This window comes from Oreochromis niloticus, linkage group LG20 (assembly GCF_001858045.2).
Source record: "Oreochromis niloticus isolate F11D_XX linkage group LG20, O_niloticus_UMD_NMBU, whole genome shotgun sequence".
NCBI lineage: Eukaryota > Metazoa > Chordata > Actinopteri > Cichliformes > Cichlidae > Oreochromis > Oreochromis niloticus.
Window position 1 is genome coordinate 15,285,913 of NC_031984.2, and position 18,766 is coordinate 15,304,678.

Sequence of the window (18,766 nt, forward strand, 5' to 3'; positions counted from 1 at the left end):
CCTTTTTCTTACGTGCACGTGACTGTCGCCACGGTGATTGCTAACTAGTAATGCATACATAATGCAAAGTGACAGGCCCAGGTGAGGCTGTGGGAAAAGTACAGTAAATGCAAATGAATATTTAATTGTTATTTTTTAAAAATAAATTGCAGATTTAAGTCTTGCTTGCTTTAAGGAAAGAACCAGACCAGAGACACATTTCCATGAATAAGTCATGTCTCAAATGTGCTTTAGTTGTAGTGATGTGGGACTTCCAAATCTATACACACAGAGGAGACTTGCTGAAGCAGATCCAATTTTAGAAATATGTGATTACAGCACAGATGTTACGAAATCTAATGTAATGCTGCTGGAGACTGCTATCTGGGAGGGAGATCCTTTCTTTTCAGTGGCTGAAGCACCATATGCTGATGAAAACACTCTCCAACTGCCCTGCAGCCTCCCATTATCCCCTTGCCATGTTTCTCAGCTTTGCACGCTGAATGTTTGTGCACTAAATGCTCTGTCCAGAAACAACAGTGCAGGTCTTCCTTGCCAGAAAGCCTCCTGACTCTGTCGATGAAAGTGAGCTTGTCTTTGGCAGGGCACAAGACCTTGGCACCTCCTGAAGGATGGGAGTAGAGGAGTTCTTTTAGGCTGCTGAGCAGAGAAGGGGGGTGTGTGGGCGATACTGGCTTTGTCCTCTTCTCTCCCACATGCTCACGTTTTGCCTCATGTGGGCTTCTTTTAGCGCTGCAGGAACACTAGCGTAGCCACTCGGCAATGTACGTAGGTGAAATTTTGTCAGATTTGAAGCATCAACTGGGGCATCGCTCAGGTGGTGTTTGTCTGAAGCTCCTGTAAGGTAAATAAGTTCAAAGCTGTGTGGGATGAAAAAACAACAATGGACTCACTGATCTGACATCTTTTCCTCTGAACTTTTTTAGCATGTATCCAGCAGACATTGTGGTCAGCAAAGCACAAACCAGGTACGGCCATTTCAGTGGTGTTCATGAACACGTCACAGCTCATTTTTCATCAGCAAATCTCATTTTTCATTTCTTTTCCAAACACTCTGTCGCAAATGAGTGTCCTGAAGTCAGGCCACTGCTCTGGCACTAAGGCTATCACATTTAGACTCTTTGGTGTTTGGTGCCTATAATACTGGTGAGAACCTGACACCAACTGACACCAACACTGCCAGGGCGTGAGGACTGGTTCCCACTGGGATCACATATGTCCCAGTGCATGCACAAATGGTGCTGTAGGCCATATCATAGCTTTCTCTCGTGTTGAAACACTATTTTAAAGACATGTTACATTTTGTTTGGGGATGTGCTGTAAAGTCTGTCTGGCTTTGGGCCCAAGAAGAGTGAAACTAGTGCGATAACTGTACAGATTTACATAAGCATAAACTGCTGTTAGCACAGTAAAAGCACAGTGTCTTCTTGTTAGCGCACTTTAGCTTATGTACATAAAAAATAAACAAGCAAATATGTGAGTTTCAGAGGTCTTATAAACTTTGTGGATTTTGTGCATTCACATATGCATATGAAAGCTGCCTCTTTTCATTGTTAACCTTATACATTATATAAATACAGGATATCGCACCGTCCCTTATAGCAAAGCCACCAATTTTCCATCACTCTGTTCGTCTTTTCATATCCTAATTGGGATGAAATCCATCATCTCTACTGACTCCACTATAAATAGACTCTAGTTACAACACTGTAAAGCTTATTTATGAATTATTCAACAGTTTCAATACTTCCATTGATCTGTTTAATAAACATATCTATATACAGAGTGGCAGGTATTTGGCCTCGCTTGCAGTGCGGTCTTGTGAGCGGTCACTTTCTTTTTCGTTCTCAGGGTGATAGCATAAGACAGCGCCATGGTGACGGTTGCCGTGTCCCTGTGTCGCACCACCTCTTCATCAACCTGAAGAGCTTCACTTACAACAGCATCAGCGAGGATGCAGACGTCTTCTTTTCTCTGTACGACAGTCGCGAGGCCAAACAGATCAGGTACACCGAGGAGTCTCAGCGCGCACATAACAGCCTTGAATGGGAACTGTATCTGTTCAAGAGCACAAACATACATACACATCTACACACAGTCCCTGTCCAGCAGATTGAGGCATTCTGTGGTCGACAGACACTGTGAAACTGTGATCTGGCTTCTTTTTCAGTGAAAAGTTCATGGTGAAACTGAACAAAAATGGAGGACCAAAGAATCCAGAGAAGGTTGATCGCCTGTGTGCTCTCTTCACGGTAAGATATTTTTACTTTTTTTTACTTTTTTATTCCTTCTTGAATCTGTTAACATTTGTTTTCCTGCCTCTCTGTAGGACCTAAGCAGCAAAGACTTGAAGAGAGACCTGTACATTGTTGCACACGTCATAAGAACTGGTAAGTAACGAGTGTATGATGACGTCTTACTCATGGTTATAAATTTTTAGTGGTTCTTCTTAGCAAATTATTTCTCTGTTTGTTTTACAGGCCGTATGCTGCTGAATGACTCAAAGAAAGGCCCGCCGCATGTGCAGTATAGGCGACCTTATGGCTGCGCTGTACTTGCCATGAGTGATGTTTTCCACACCATCACCGACCTCAAAGAGGAGAAGGACTTTGTGCTCAAAGTTTATACGTAAATATACCACTGAAGCTATTCTTCCTTTTCTTCTTCTTCTCCTTCTGCTTAGCCGTCTCGTCGTTGTAAGGCTTCTGTGCTTTTGTGAATATAAGGTTAACGAATCTGTGAAGAGCAGCAGGAATCTGTAAATGTTCTAGAAATGTTGAGCATGACAACCTAGTGTTACACTGCTGATGCTTGGGGTGTTTTTGACCAGAATGATAATGAAGCGTCCTCTGGAAAATCAATAGCTTCTCACCCTGGGCCTGAGATAGGGCACTTGGCATGTTGTGAATCTGGCTGCTTCTGTTAGGCTTTGCCACAGAAAGACACTCCTGTACACCAGCCAGCCCAGTGAAGGAAGGAGACACAGAGAAGGAGAGGGGAAGAGGCAGAGAGAGATGACACATAGATAATTGAGCAAAGATAGAGGACAAAGCAAAAGTAACGCCACGCTCAGCATATTTTCTTGTCAGTCAACAGCTAGAGTGTCTCCTCGTATCTGCACTGTCCTTCTCTGAGCTCGCTCCCGGTCAGTGATCGTCTTTACACTTTGCCATCCAGTTACGTTCTGTTTTTCTTGTGGAGTACCATACAGCAGCTCAGTGTGAAATAAAGATTTCTCGAATAGAAAACCGCCGTTTTTATTGGCTTTCTCGGTGGACGTAAAGATCCCTTCCCTTTAAAAAGGAAGCAGTGATTCAGTGCTGAGCTGCCTCCAAACTGTCGGCTCTTATATCGCTCCAGTATGTGCATTTCCCCATGCCTTTCCCAGGGGCCTTTGGGCCCACAGTAATGAAAAAGGCTGGTAGAGAGCTGACTGTCAGGTTTGCTTAGTGCGCTGTGCATTTCGGCTAATGTGCTGCTTGATAGCACTTCCTCCTGCTGCTACCTTTTCTCCAGGAGGAAATCGGCTCTGGGACTCATGCTGCTCGTGCAGTCCCCATACACACAGTCCTGAACCATCCATCTGGACCCTCTAATGGGTGTGTTGTTAACAGCCCTACTCAACTGTCTTTCTCTCCAGATGTAACAATGAGAACGAATGGTACCAGGTACACGAGAACATCATCCGCAAGTCTAACACCAAGTATTCAGCCCCCAGCACCAACTATGGTAAATATGCTGTTTCTGCTGATCTCCCATTAAATTTCCACCTCTGTTTTACTTTTCTTTTCCTTTCTTTTCTTTTCTTTTTTCTTTTCTTTTCTTTTCTTTTCTTTTTTTTTCTTTTCTTTTCTTTTCTTTTTTCTTTTCTTTTCTTTTTTTTCTTTTCTTTTCTTTTCTCTTTTCTTTTCTTTTCTTTTCTTTTCCTTTCTTTTCCTTTCTTTTCTTTAAATTAAAAAAACAAATATAGCCTTGTTTCCAAAAAAAGCTAGTTAGATGTAAACAATAACAGAACTTCCCATATTTAATTCAAAATTGTAAACAAACAGCACACATTTTAAAAAAAAAAGGAACATTAAGCTCATCTCGAAGCCAACAACAGATTTCTGAAGCTGGGACAGGGGCATGTTTACCACCATGTTGCATCACTTCTTTTTTTTAACAAAACTCTGTAAGTGTTTGGGAACTGACAAGACAAATTGCTGGTGTTTTGAAAGCAGACTGTTGATATTGTATTTCAGCTTTTCAGGGACCTCATTTGTTGTATTTGTGATTTGTGATATTTTAAATATTTTCAGTAGTTGACAGGTCAACTGCTACAAGGAGGCCAGTTTAGCGCTGGGAATCTTTTATTGTGGAGAAGAATCTATGTTGGCATTGTATTGCTGAAACAAGAAAGGCTTTTCCTTAACAATAACAACTGAATGGCAGGCTGTCTATAGCCTTCCAGTGTGCACAAATATACCTCCACATATTCTGGCAATCTAATTGTGCGCTGATAACGAGCTTGTTAATACCCATTCCTCTTAAAACAGACACCCAGAGGTGTCCACAGAAATTCAGTGGGCAGTGGAAAACTGTCCTGTGATTTGGCTCACAGGACAATTTTCCACTACTCCTCGGTCTGTTCTAAATGGGCTCTGGTGTCCCAGTTTTTTTAAACATAGTTTAATGGGTTTTTTGACAATTTTATCTGTAACTTTTTTACAACTGTACTTAAAAATGGGGCTGTTTAATTATAAAATTCGTAATGAAAACAAAACACCTGTACATTCAACTGCATGCAACACATGCAGCACATGCAGCTCAGCCAATTTGTTTTCTTCTTTCAAAAGATCGCCTCGTGTCTCGTTAAACCATCTTGCTTTGTGAAATATTGAAAAGTGGAGAGACTGTACGGGTTGATCTTTCATAATTCACTGTTACATCTCTCCCTATGAGTATCTCATAGGTTATTTAAGACTCAAGCCTCACAATAATACGTCCCCGGATTTGTGCAAAACCCATATTTTCCCTCGATTCTTTGTGTAATTCCAGAACCCAATTTTTCCCTCCCTCCTTATGTTCTGGCTCCGATCACGTCTCTCCATTCACTCTTCTGTCTGTCTTCTCCTCCCCCATATTCTGACTAATGTCCTTTAAATACCCCTCTGTCCCTCCCTTCTTACATCTTTCTTCTTCTTTGTCCCTGTGCTGTCTTTTATTCGATTCTGATTTCCACCCACAACCTCACACCTCTTCATTTGCCCTTTTCCCAATTTACACACGATCATTTATGCCCACCATCCCTTTGCCCCTGCCTCCAGGCCTCATCATTTCCCTGCAGCTGCTGCGAGGTGAGCTGGAGCAAATCAGACGGGAGAACCAGGCTGTGTTCAACAGGGCTTTGGCACTCACACGCAAACTGGGTTTCCCAGATGTCATCTTGCCAGGTAAGGAGGCAAAAAGTAGAAGGCTATAATGGACAAAGAGAAGTTCAGTGTGCAGCCTCAGCTTTAAACTGTTAAAACATCTACATGCAACCTTTACTGTTTTAATGTCTGGCATCCACTAGAGCATGTTAGGGCACCAAAAAATCATCTGAGCAGGTAACAAAGAAAACTTGACATTCTCCTCCTGATTGGATGTTACAAGTCACATAAATTAATCCAAAATGTTTTAGCTTGGCTCAAACACCTTCAGTTGTTTAATCCTTTATGGGTAATTCTTGTCTTGTCCTTCTCTGGCAATTGATTATCTTTGTTTCCAAATATACAGGAACAGTTCCACCTCATTACTGGTCCAAGCAAAGAAATCTCCAGTCTTACTATTAGCCCAAAAACCAACCCTTTGCTTTGTGTGTACACCAGCAAATGAATGCCAATATATGTGAATGGTCATGTTGCTCGGTTTACAGGCATGTTATTATAGCTATTCCAATCTAGATAGAGACTGGAAAACATGTAGGTGTGAGTTGCATATTGCAGTAGTGGAAAATAACACAGTAAGTACATTTACTCCAGTAATCCACTAAGGTACTTGCACTAGGGTAGAACATTTTCATTTGATACTTCTTGGTACCCCCACATGTCACTGTACTTTTTCGTGCTGATGTCTGTAGGTGGTTTAGCTGACAGATTAATGACTGTACTATTTATCAGGACTTTACTTTTAGAATATGGTACAAACTTATAAAACATAGCGCTTGTACAAAGTGTATGAAATCAGTGAGCTTGTATCACATTTCAGAAGTCTTTAAGTTTTCTTTGTTTAGAGACGATTCTACTGTAGCCCTCACTGCTTAGAGAGTTTGAAGCCCTCTGTATAAAATAGTTAAAACCAGCAAATTACAGATCTAATGTTATACACTCCACGGCCACTTTGTTGGCTACACCTGTTCCGCTTCATGTTAACGGAAATATCTAATCAGCCAATCATGTAACGACAACTCAGTGTATCTGGGCATGTAGACATGGTCATGATGATCTGCTGAAAATGTCACGGTCTGCGGAGACAGGCCGTGCGGTGGTGTGTGTGATGGACCCAGGTGCGTACACAAGTGAGTAGACGGGAGTGAACTTAACAGAAAGCGAACCTTTATTGTGGCTGAAGACAAAGTGTACAAACAAAGCAGAGATAGTGTGACTAAACTAGACTATAACTAAACTGGGAAAACTAATACTGTGACAAACTAAGAAGACTCAGAGACTATGATGATCACTGCATAGACTGACCGTGAAAACATGGAGGTGAGAACACAGACGACGCGACACGGACTGCATGAAACACAGAGACTAAATACACATGAGGGATGATTAGGGGAAGTGGCCACACATGGGAGCACAGCTGACACACATGAACCTAACGACAGAACAGGAGAGGTGAAACCAAATACACTGACATTGAATACAGACTTTCAAAGTAAAACAGGAAACATGGAGATTAGACATGACATGAACTAAACATAATGACGCATGAACCAGGGAGACTTAGAGGGAGAGATGACATAAACAACTAAGGAACAAAGGACTAAACAGCAATCTCAAAATAAACCAGGGCACAAATGAATAAAAAAAGATACATAAACTCAAACACTGGGTCACACGACCCAGCCCATGACAGAAAAACTCCGTATCAGAATGGGTGAGAAAGGTGATTTAAGTGACTTTGAAGATGGCATGGTTGTTTCCGAGTATTTCAGAAACTACCAGTCTACTTAGGTTTTCCCACAAAGTCATGCCCGCTTTTTACAGAGAATGAGAATGAGCATAACCTTATTCTTCTGCAGACTTGTTGATGCCAGAGGCCACAGGACAATGGCCAGGCTGGTTTGAACTTACAGGAGAACACCTGTAACTCAAATTACCACATGCTACAACCAAAGTATCCAGAAGATCATCTCTGAACCCCCAACATAATGAAACTTGAAGCAGATGGGCTACAGTAGCAGAAGACCACACATGCCACTCCTTTCAGCTGAGAACAGGAAACTGAGGCAACGATTCACACAGGCACACCAAAAACAAGCAATTGAAGATTGTAAAAAATGTTGCTTGTTTTAATGATATTCAATTTCTTATATTTTGGCCAAAACAACATGAAGGCACGGATCTGTGCTGCTCTGTATCAGCAGTTGAAGCTGATGGTGGTGGTGACATAATGGCGTGGGGGATGTTTCCTGGCACACTTTGGGCCATTAGCACCAGCTGAACATCATTTAAACACCACCTGCCTGAGTATTGTTGCTGACCATGTCCATCCATTTGTCACCACTGTGTAGACTTCTGTTGACTGCTTCCAGCAGGATGAAGCACCGTTTCACAAAACATCAATCATCTCAAACTGTTTTCCCAAGCATGACAATGAGGTCACTGTACTTCAATGGCATCCAAAGTCACCAGATCTCAGTCTAATAAAGCCCCTTTGAAGTGTACTTAAATGCAAGATTTACATCATTGTGCAGCTGACAAATCTGCAGCAACTGTGTGATGCTGTCATGTCAATATGGACCAAAATCTCTGAAGAATGTTTCCAGCATTGTGGAAAACCTGGCCAGACTCTTCTAAAGGTAAAAATGGGTACTGCTCAGTACTAGCAAGGTATACCTAATGAAGTGGCCACTGAGTCTATATGCGTGACACACAAAAACAATTTTTTGCAGAAAAAACACTTTCCCTTTTATACCAACTGCATTCAGCTTGTGTTCTCTATGTACTTGAACTTACATAATAAAAAAGAAAACTTTTAATTGTAATGGCGTTACACTATGTTGTTGCTACTACAAAGAACTTTCTCTACTCCTGGTGTTTTGTAGACTCTCCTTTCTTCGCTCCCTCTGCGTGAGATCAGCATGTAGGTCAGGTGCAGAGCAGATTTTAAAGAGCAGAGGTCTTTAAAGATAACTCAAAGAAAGAGAAAAGGGAGAAGTGTGTTTATTTCGGAATATTTCATCAGCTGACATTGCAGTGCTTTGTGTCTACTGAGAATGCATAATCCTGTCCTCTCCTCCCCTCTCCAGCTTATTTCCAGTTAGCCTGAAATACCTCCCAATATCACTCCTTGTGAGTCATCTGTCCCCAAGGAAATGACTTGATATAAATAACTATAATCTGATTTTATAAATAACTGCAATATCTGTGTGCACTGTTGCCACTGATATTTATTCCATTAAACTCTGACCGAACAAAAGGTGCTGAGGCAGTCATGAGCTGGTCTATTGCAACTCAGTGGGGTCACTTTGCATTGAGGAGAACGGTGACATGCAGTGCACATTCGAGTCCACATGGAAGCTTAATTTATGTTGACCGCTCACACTTCCTCTGTGGAGCAGAGGCTCGCATTAACATGGCTGGAGACAGGGTTGTTGTCGTAGTCGGAGAATTTCAGAGATGTCTTTGCCTTCCTAATGCAGATTAATTGTTTTCCAACTCCAAACTTCCAGATTATTTTTTCAGACTCAGCTGACCTCAAAGTGATCTTACTTGAGGCAGTCATATTTTGCGAAACTCCCTCTGGACCCACAAAAGGCTTCATAATTTTTTTTCTCTCACGAACAGCAGTGTTCTCTCTGACAAATCTGTGAAATCATTTCCCCTCTAAGTAAAATTCGGGCTGTTTAATTTTCCTAGGTGACACACGCAACGACCTGTATCTGACCCTGGAGCGGGGGGAGTTTGAGAGGGGCGGCAAAAGTGTCCAGAAGAACATCGAAGTCACGCTCTATGTGCTCTACGCCGACGGCGACACACTCAAAGTATGACGCATGTGCACATGAGTTAATACGTGCCATATCGTCAGTATATGAACTACAGCAAGTCTAACCTTCCTCCCGTGGTTTTGCTTTTTTTGCAGGATTGCATCAGTTTAGGCAGTGGGGAGCCTAACAGCTCTGAATATCGCTCGTTTGTCCTGTATCACAACAACAGTCCTCGCTGGAGTGAGATGGTCAAGCTGCCCATTCCTATAGACCGTTTCAGAGGCTCCCACCTACGATTTGAATTCAGACACTGCTCCAGTGAGTCAGTAATGCAACCCAGTGGCAGATAAAACCCCCAGTACACAAGTTTATCGGATGATTGCTCACAGTATGCAAGGTTTATGCAGCATAGTTAAGTATATGATTCAGGATACTGTGATGTGTTTCCTTTCAGCTAAAGACAAAGGGGAGAAAAAACTGTTTGGTTTTGCCTTCACTCCTCTGATGAGAGAGGATGGGACTACACTCTCAGATGAGAGTCATGAGCTGTATGTGTACAAGGTAAGATGCTGCAGACATGTGGTGCTCTGCAGCTGCTGTAGAAAGTGACTCATACACGAGTGAAAGTCCTGCCTTTATGCAATATCTTATCCTTGTTAGCTGCCTGACATGCCATCAGTTTTTGATATGTGATCATGCACGTGTACTTAGCACATTAAAACGTAATTATGTAAATAACTGAGCGAAACACCGAGGTCTAGTGCGGCAGTTGGCTGGGGTTTTTTTTACTGCTCCCAGAGAGAAGAGCCAAATTCATTTGCCGATTTACCATTTTTGACTGATATCTAATGGTAAATACGCTACATATACAAGGCACATTCACATAGAGCTTTTATACTATACACGCATGGCTTCTCCTCACATGCACGTACTCTGATGGATAAATCTGGGGCAGTTTGGGGGGTTTGGTACCTTGCCCAAGGACACAAGGACATGCAAGTTGGAGGAGCTGGGTACCTTATGTTTAGTGTAAACTCGACCTTCTGAGCAACAGCTGCCAAAAGCCACAGCTACAGCCACCCTGTTATTGACTAGAACTGCAGCTCTTTTTGCTGCAGTATTCTTTCATTAAATATTAATTGTCCACATGTGTGTGTCCAACTCTTACTGTTCCATTTCAATCCTCTAGTGTGATGAAAACGCCACCTTCAGCAACCAGGGCCTTTATCTGAGCCTGCCCTGCTGTAAGGAGGACTTCAACAGCTGCCCCAACCTACCTGCTAACCTGCCCTTCCAGAGAAGCCCCAAAGAAACCTTCTGGGTCTCTACGATACTCTGCTCCACCAAACTAACACAAAATGGTAATCTACCACTTTATACATGCTGCTCTTCCATGCTGTGTCTTTCTGGGTCAGTTCAGCTTATTTTGATTTCTTTCTGTTTTCAGTGGACCTTCTGGCTCTTCTTAACTGGAAGGCCCATCCAGACAGGGTGTTGGACATCCTCGGTCGACTACGCCAGATCAGCGGGGAGGAGATTGTCAAGGTTATTATTTCTGTAACTCTAGCTTTACTAAGTTCAGTTTTTTTGACAATATGTGAAGAGCATTTGTTTTATTATCCTATTATGATTTTATTTTGTTTATTTGCTAAATATTGTGTTGTTGTGATTAAGGAGTAGGCTTTCTTTGTGTGCATCCAAAATACACATAAAGTTTTTTTAGTATTTAGAAAAATTGCGTTGAGCCGGTCTGTTGAGCTGTCACATTATCGTGTCAGAAAAAAAGAAGGAAAATGTTTCTAAAATGTTTGTGATGACGGGGCTATCCTTTTTTCTTTTTTCCTTGTTTCTATTTTAGTTAGCAGTAAAGCCTTTAATGCGACGCTTGTTTTGAGACGTGCTCTTTTTGTTCCCCTCTCTTTGCAGTTCTTGCGAGATGTCCTGGATACGCTCTTCTGTCTTTTAGATGACAACACTGATAAATACGGGCCGCTGGTTTTCCAGTCTTTGGTAAGAAAATTAAAGGAGCTGTACTCACAAATTAAAATATGTAGTGTGACTTTTAAGTAGAGGAAGTGTTTTACAATAGATATGTATTTGTGTGCTCAGGTCTTCATCATTAACCTGCTCAGGGACAGCCGTTTCTACCACTTCAGACCCGTCATGGACTCCTACATACAAAACCACTTTGCAGGAGCTTTGGCATACAAGTATAAAAACATTTAGCCATTTGTTTGAAGTTAGTCTGTAGCACAAATAAAGAAGAAGCTCAGGTTCTGGTTATGCGCAAAGTGTCTTACTTTGAGACAATTTGTCTGCAGAGAGCTGATTCGATGTCTAAAGTGGTACATGGATCGTTCAGCTGAGGTCGTCCGACAGGACCACATACAGGAAGCCATGAGGGTAAAGTATCGCACTCACTTTGCTTCTGGTTCGTCCTTGGCTCATTCTGCAGCGATTAATTAGCATGGCATGAGGAAATGGTCAAACAGATGTGCTGATAAGGAATAATGTAACACCGTATGAGGCCTCAGGAAGCGGATGTCCTGCTGAAAGAAAAGCTAATGAAAGGAAGTTATTAAAAATGACATACAGAGTGCAGCATTTCCATGTGCTCTCTGAATTTCCTTTGTGATTGAATCTCTTAAACAGATACTTTGTCACAGGGCCTGATTAGAAACATTTGTTTTATGTATTGATTTTCAATATTAAACTAATCCAGCATGGAAGTTTCATTCTTTGTTTGGAAACTGATGAAGTGAGCACCAACTGACTCCCTATCTACATCTCCCCAACAATCACCTCAGGCGTTAGAGTATCTGTTCAAGTTCATCGTCCAGTCTCGTATCCTGTACTCAAGAGCCACCTGCGGGATGGAGGAGGAGCAGTTCAGAGCCAGCATCCAAGAGCTTTTCCAGTCGATCCGCTTTGTCCTGAGTCTGGATAGCCGCAGCTCAGAGAATCTGGTGTTCACACAGGTCAGACGCTTCACACTTCACGGCCAACAACCATTTCCCCTTTACACTACTCTCAAAATCCCCCTTATGTCACCTGCTCACCAGACATTTTTATCTTTTGTTATAATTTTTTTTAAATTTTCAGTTTTATTCATTCTCAGTTTGCATTCATATTTCATTGCTTGAGTTTGTTTGTTAACTTGTTTTATTCCTGTGACTTTTATTTGTTGTGTTCTGTGATTGATGCTTCCATCCTTCACTGCCACTGTTGAGCCCTCCTTGGCTTGATTTTTGGACAGTCTAGGGCTTTGATCAGCTGCATGCCTCTCTGTGTTCATGCTCCTGGGCTCACGTCCTCCTCAGTAAGTTACAACGCCCCCCTTGTGTTTGTTCCACAATGCACCAGATGCTGCGCAACCTGACCCTGGATCTGAAAGATTCGAGTTTTTAATTTGAGACTAAATATAAATTTAACTAAACCATTTTGTGCATCAACACATTTGCTGGATTCCTTTGAGTTTTTTTCATTTTATGTGTGTATGTCATGGAGAAAGGCCTTTTCATTCATTTGTATTATGACTTTCAGTGTATTTGTAGCATCTTTGAAACTGAATATCTGTTCCATATGTATTCTACTAATTGCAGCTCTTTGCTTTTGTTTCCCCCTCAAGGCAGCGCTGTTGAACAGCTTCCCTGATATCTTTGATGAGCTGCTGCAGATGTTCACTGTTCAGGAGGTAGCCGAATATGTCAGGGGCACCCTAGGGAGCATGCCCAGCACAGTGGACATTGGCCAGTCTATGGATGTAGTCAAGCTGCAGTCTATTGCTCGCACAGTTGAGAGCCGCCTCTTTTTCTTCCCCGGTGAGACAATTGTGAAGGTTTTAAGAAAATGTTTTTCTCTGAAGATGACAGAACAGCATGGTCTGACAGTTTCAGCCCATGTAAATCTAGCGTGCGTACACTGTGTTTTTTGCTTTATATTCAGTTTGCTTCCTTCTTTTCTTTCTCCGTTTGCCAGAATCTCGTAGTATATTGTTGCCAGTGGTTTTACATCACATCCACCTGCATCTGCGCCAGCAGAGGGAGCTGCTCATTTGTTCTGGGATCCTGGGCAGCATTTTTTCAATAATCAAGACAAGCTCCATGGTACAGATCCCTGTTCTCTGTGCATACTTAACACATACTGCCGTATTGTATACTAATGTTTTTTTTAGTTGCGCTGCATCCATCAGTTTGCTCCTTTGGTTTTTGTTTTCAGGAGTCTTCTGTTCAGGAGGAGGTGGAGATGATGGTGGAGAGCTTACTGGATGTGCTGCTGCAAACTCTTCTGTCCATCATGAGCAAATCTCACTCTGTGGAGACGTCCAGAGGACAACGATGCCCCCAGTGCACTGCTGAGATAACGGTAAGCTTTCGTGCAAGCAGCATCTTTGATGGACAGTAAAAATAAATTACATTTAGTTCATCTTTTTCTTCATTAACCTTTCTGTGTCTGCGATGTTCTTGCATGCAGGGGGAGTATGTTTCCTGTCTTCTGTCTCTGCTCCGGCAGATGACGGAGATCCATTTTCACCATCTACTCAACAACTTCCACAGCAAGGAGGAACTAAAGGTGGGAAACTCTCTGAGTCTCAAAGCCTTTTGCAGTGGCCTATTTACTACATTTCAGAACTGCATACTCTTTCTTAATATATTCCTCTGCAGGAGTTCCTGTTGAAGATCTTCTGCGTGTTTCGCAATCTGATGAAACTGACTATCTTCCCCCGTGACTGGAGTGTCATGCGGCTCCTAACCAGTCAGTGAGTCTGCTTTTTCCATTTCTGTCATGCAGTCTTTGTCCCAGAGATGGTAAGGGAATACAGCCAACCATTAGATCAGGCTTTCTTCAGATAATCCTACTCTGAAGGTGACGCTTGTGTTGCAAAATTTTTCATCTATTTTTGGCACCTAGCTCATTTTGTAAGCTGACAGGGTAATGTTTGCTTTCTGCAGTATCATCGTAGTGACAACACAGTTTCTGTCTCCGGCGCTGCACAAGAACTTCTCAGATGCAGATTTTGATTTCAAGGTGCGTGTCAGGAGAGCAGCTAGTGCTCACTACACCATGAAGCCACACAGCAGCTAACTAGTGCAATTTAAATGTCATTCAGTGTTGCATTTCTTTACTTTTGTTTATGCTTCTTTGTCTGTCAGGTGTGGAACTCCTTTTTCAGCCTCACTGTGCTGTACATCAACCAGCCCAGCCTGCAGCTGGAGTCATTAGGCCCTGCAAAGAGAAAGAAAGTCCTAGATAAGTAAGAGTTTTTTAATTGTGTGTGCTTTCTTCCAAGCACCATGTTAATTATGTCATTTTCGACATTTGATCTCTTTTTGCTGTTCTATTTGTAGATATGGCGACATGAGAGTTATGATGGCATATGAGCTCTTCAGCATGTGGCAAAAATTAGGTTTGTGATGCCCACACATACATGTATCCCTAGCAATTACACTACTGTGCAAAATTCTCAAGCCATTCCTCATTTCTGTTTATTTTGATAGGAAAACTGGGAAATGGGTGGAGCGACTTATTGAAACGTGCAAAAATCCATGAAAATCATGACTATAAGGCAAAAACAGAGTTTTATAGTTACAATGTGCTTGAAAGGCAGTATTTGGTATGATCACCTTTACTCTTCAGCACAGCCTGAGCTCCTGAGAATAGTTCTCCAGGCTTTTTGAAGGACGTTCAAAGCTCTTCTTTGGATGTTGGCTGTTTTTTGTTCCATTCTTTGTCACGATGATCCCACACTGCTTCAGTAATATTGAGGTCAGGGCTCTGGGGAGGCCAGTCCATGACTGATAGTGTACACTTTTACTTCATTGACAGTGTGTTTGGGATCATTTTCAAGTTGAAAAATGAAGCCTAAGGCAATCAGAAGCGTTTCAGATGGTATTGTGTGGTGGAATAAAACTTGACTGCACTTTTCTGTCTTCACCACCAGCTGAAATGCAGTCGCAAATCATGACAGATTCTCCATGTGTTGTAGAATTGGCTGTAGACACTTGCTGTTCTACCTCTCTCCTGACCTCCTCTGTACATATTGAAAACAATTTGAACCCGAAATTTAAATTGGATTAATCACTCCATGAAACTTGTGGCCACTGATGCATTGATGTCAGGTGTCCTCCACTTGACCAGTTTCCTCAAATTCCGCTAAAAAACGCAACTCACCATTTTCTCATGTACCAAGTTTGCAGCTAATAGCTCTTTGGGAATCACCTTGCTAGCACAAAAATACAGTTTTATGCCCATCAAACTGTGCTATTTTTTGTAGCTTTAACAAAAGAAATTAGAACAAGTGTGTTTTTGTGACATGCTTCTAGCAACAACGTGCATAAAAATACAGTTTAAAACTGATTGTCTGCTAAGTTGTTGTTGTGTAGAAACAACAGAGGTTCATTCTTTGAATCAGGCATGTTTGTTTATGCTTCAATAACTAAGTGTTAAGTTACTTAACAACAACCCTGCATCCAATTTGGGGTTGCGGGGTTGCTGGAGCCTATGCTAGCTAACATAGTGTAAGAGGCTGTATACACCCTGAAGAGGTCACCAGGCTGTTGCAGGGATAACACAGAGACAGACAACCATTCAATGACCAATTAACTTAACCCAACTAACCACATGTCTTTGGACTGTGGGAGGAAGCCGAAGTACCAGGAGAGATCCCACACAGATACAGGGGGAATATTCAAAATTCACAAAATCCAGCAGGTGGTTGGTAGATTTAAACCCAGGACCTCCTTGCTAGGAAGCAACCAGGCTAACCACCATTCCACCCAGAAAAAAAAAGGATTTCTCAGAATTTTTTTTGAAAATGTACAAGTACAATGACTGGCGCAAACATGAATGACAGAGCAGCTGATGCCCAAAGAAAACACCCTCAGAAAACCTGGAGAACTATCGCTCAAGGCCACTTTAAAAAAGTAAAAAAAAGTTAGGCTCCTTCATAGCAAAATATAAAGAAATAAGCGGTGGCTCAAGACTTTTCACAGTACTACATATATCCATGAAATTAGTGCAAACAAACAGGTCTGTCTGTATGAATCTTCTTAATCCAGGAGACAATAAGCCACACTTCATCCCAGGAATGATGGGTCCCTTCCTTGGTGTTACGCTGGTTCCACAGACCGAGGTTCGAAATATTATGATCCCAATTTTTCATGACATGATGGATTGGGAGCAGAGGAAAAATGGAAACTTCAAACAGGTAGCATAATTATGACACTGCACTATGAAATTAACCCACTGTTAGCTTGCAGTGATGGACAGGCTCTTTGTCACATAACATCTATTGGCTGAATGTGTTTGTGCTTGTGTAGGTGGAGGCAGAGCTGATGGATAAGCTGGACAGCATGGTGTCGGATGGGAAAGGCGATGACAATCACAGAGAGCTCTTCAGCCTTTTGTAAGCATCAAACCCGTGTTTAGCGAGCCTGTGAAGTGATATTCAGGATAATGCCACTCTGTTAGTATTTCCTTCTAACATGCTTCTTTTTTGTTTTGTCGTCACCCGAGGACCCAACTGTTTGGTCCGTATCCAAGGTGAATGGACTGGCAGACATATTTATTCATATGTGTTGTATTTCTGTGCTCATCGCCTTTGGTAAAAATGCTTTAATGTATTTTCTGTGCAGCCTGCTGGAGAAGATTGAGCAGGAGACCTGGAGAGAAACAGGAATCTCATTTGTCACATCAGTCACAAGACTTGTTGAGCGAATACTAGATTACAGGTAGGCTAAAATGTAGTTGTCATCTTAACTATGTTGCTTTCTAATAATAAATCACAGAGCAATAAGAAGTAAACACGTCATATTTATAGGGACTGCATGAAAGGAGATGAGATGGAGAACAAGAAAATTGGTGGCTCTGTCAATCTTATGGTGAGAAGTTTCATGAGTTTTTATTCTGGATTTTACAAAAGCATATATTAATATTTTCAAAAGTGGGGAGACAAATTCACCATTCATGTTTATTTTGAAAATCAGAACTTCTACAAATCAGAGGTCAACAAAGAAGACATGTACATCCGTTATATCCACAAGCTGTGTGACCTGCATCTCCAAGCAGAGGACTTCACAGGTACCTGAGATATTTAATGGAGTATCCTTTAGAGTTTGCACATGAGAATTAAATAAATGCAACAAAAGAATGTAAGATTTGACCTTCTCTCTTTGGCTCTGTGCAGATTTCAGTTCAGCTGGACTGCAGAGAACAAAAAGTCCCTCTTATGCCAGTCTGAGATACTGACCTTTTATATTGCTGTTTTATGACTGCACAGGACAATGATGCAAGCAGCAGAAGGGAGGATGCTACTGCTGTGTAGTCATAATTTGCAACTTTGTGGACTGTTGTTATTAGCCTGCTAGAACTACCCCCACAGTTTATAGCCACACACACAAATGAATTGTTCCTGGTGAAATTCAGTTTGACTTCCTGTTCAGGAGAGCGTGTACACGTGCACACCCTTTGATGGATGTCTCCTTCATGCACCAGTTGATTTATTAGTCCTGCACATGAGACTTTACATACTTACTAGCTTTGCTTCACATACTTGGGGTTTTTTTTGCCTAAGAAGAATGAGCTATTCAGCAGGTAGCTGCAGTGAGTCAGCTTTCAGCATCTGAGTCTCAGGGATCGTCTTATTCAAACTGGGGGAAACTTCACTACAGCTGACTGGATTCTTTGTTGGGCTACAGATGAAGAAGATGATAGAGAAACTAATGGTGTGCTAAAAACAGAGATATCACAGAAGTGTAACGACACCCATGGTTAAATAGATTGCCTAATATCAGGTAGAGATAATTATGTGCTGTTAGCTTAACATTAAGAAGTCAAACTATTGCATGGCGGTTGTACAGCCAGCTTTTTTATGTAAGTTGTAAATGTGAGGTTTATATCACATTTATCCATTTTATTTGGAGAAGAAGGGGTTTTACAGTACATTTACGATGCGGTAATGTCACTTTAGTCACATAAAGCAGAAATCAGGGGAAGTTGTCGTGTAATCTTACTGTGTAAATGGCTTGTGTGAGTAAAGCTTTACTCACATTATCTCACATTATCAGCAGTGGTGTTATTGTGTGCGCATAAATGTAGCCAAATGTGACTAATTGAATTCAATCTTATTCATTGCCGCTTACGTAAAACAAACAACAGGCAGCTGGGAAGATGACCAAAACACATTTAAGTGTCCAGCAGAGTTGGGTGTGATTGCACATGTGGTTATTGTGTGAATCAGAACCAACTTTAAAAAACCTTGCTTTTTTTCCAAAATATGATTCAATTCAAAAGGTGGGATCAGTTGGTACAGTGGGTTCGTAGTGCTGGAACACTTACTGATTATTTTTATTATCAGTTAATCTGCCAATTTATGTGTTTACCAGATTAATCATTCATTATGTAAAAAGTCTTCTTTGGACACAAAGGATAATCAGCATAAAATGGATTTTAGTGGAAGTCTAGTGTTGGTTGAAAATTCAAATAGTCCAACCAACACTCAGAAAATCAAGGAAACTTAGTTTATCATTTCATAAGAAAAAAATCAGCAAATTGTAGCAACTGAAAATCTTTTTGAATTAATAATTTCAGTTG

At 41.5% G+C, this 18,766-nt stretch overlaps 1 protein-coding gene across 3 annotated transcripts in view; it reads left to right on the forward strand.

Moving 5' to 3' along the window:
• LOC100699720 (dedicator of cytokinesis protein 3) overlaps window positions 1-18,766 on the forward strand; it is a 53,073-nt gene that overhangs the window by 19,303 nt on the left and 15,004 nt on the right. For all 3 annotated transcript variants that reach the window (XM_025901888.1, XM_013275471.3, XM_013275466.3), the window contains exons 8-37: window positions 927-968; window positions 1,852-2,006; window positions 2,171-2,252; window positions 2,330-2,390; window positions 2,481-2,628; window positions 3,641-3,729; window positions 5,307-5,432; window positions 9,108-9,232; window positions 9,331-9,493; window positions 9,630-9,736; window positions 10,365-10,536; window positions 10,623-10,720; window positions 11,102-11,185; window positions 11,285-11,385; window positions 11,497-11,578; window positions 11,983-12,153; window positions 12,804-12,996; window positions 13,154-13,281; window positions 13,394-13,540; window positions 13,649-13,747; window positions 13,840-13,934; window positions 14,128-14,203; window positions 14,329-14,429; window positions 14,524-14,582; window positions 16,234-16,382; window positions 16,495-16,580; window positions 16,691-16,717; window positions 16,810-16,905; window positions 16,995-17,055; window positions 17,161-17,254. In XM_025901888.1, the coding sequence (XP_025757673.1) occupies window positions 927-968; window positions 1,852-2,006; window positions 2,171-2,252; window positions 2,330-2,390; window positions 2,481-2,628; window positions 3,641-3,729; window positions 5,307-5,432; window positions 9,108-9,232; window positions 9,331-9,493; window positions 9,630-9,736; window positions 10,365-10,536; window positions 10,623-10,720; window positions 11,102-11,185; window positions 11,285-11,385; window positions 11,497-11,578; window positions 11,983-12,153; window positions 12,804-12,996; window positions 13,154-13,281; window positions 13,394-13,540; window positions 13,649-13,747; window positions 13,840-13,934; window positions 14,128-14,203; window positions 14,329-14,429; window positions 14,524-14,582; window positions 16,234-16,382; window positions 16,495-16,580; window positions 16,691-16,717; window positions 16,810-16,905; window positions 16,995-17,055; window positions 17,161-17,254 (3,217 nt within the window). The remainder of the gene's footprint in view (window positions 1-926; window positions 969-1,851; window positions 2,007-2,170; window positions 2,253-2,329; window positions 2,391-2,480; window positions 2,629-3,640; window positions 3,730-5,306; window positions 5,433-9,107; window positions 9,233-9,330; window positions 9,494-9,629; window positions 9,737-10,364; window positions 10,537-10,622; window positions 10,721-11,101; window positions 11,186-11,284; window positions 11,386-11,496; window positions 11,579-11,982; window positions 12,154-12,803; window positions 12,997-13,153; window positions 13,282-13,393; window positions 13,541-13,648; window positions 13,748-13,839; window positions 13,935-14,127; window positions 14,204-14,328; window positions 14,430-14,523; window positions 14,583-16,233; window positions 16,383-16,494; window positions 16,581-16,690; window positions 16,718-16,809; window positions 16,906-16,994; window positions 17,056-17,160; window positions 17,255-18,766) is intronic.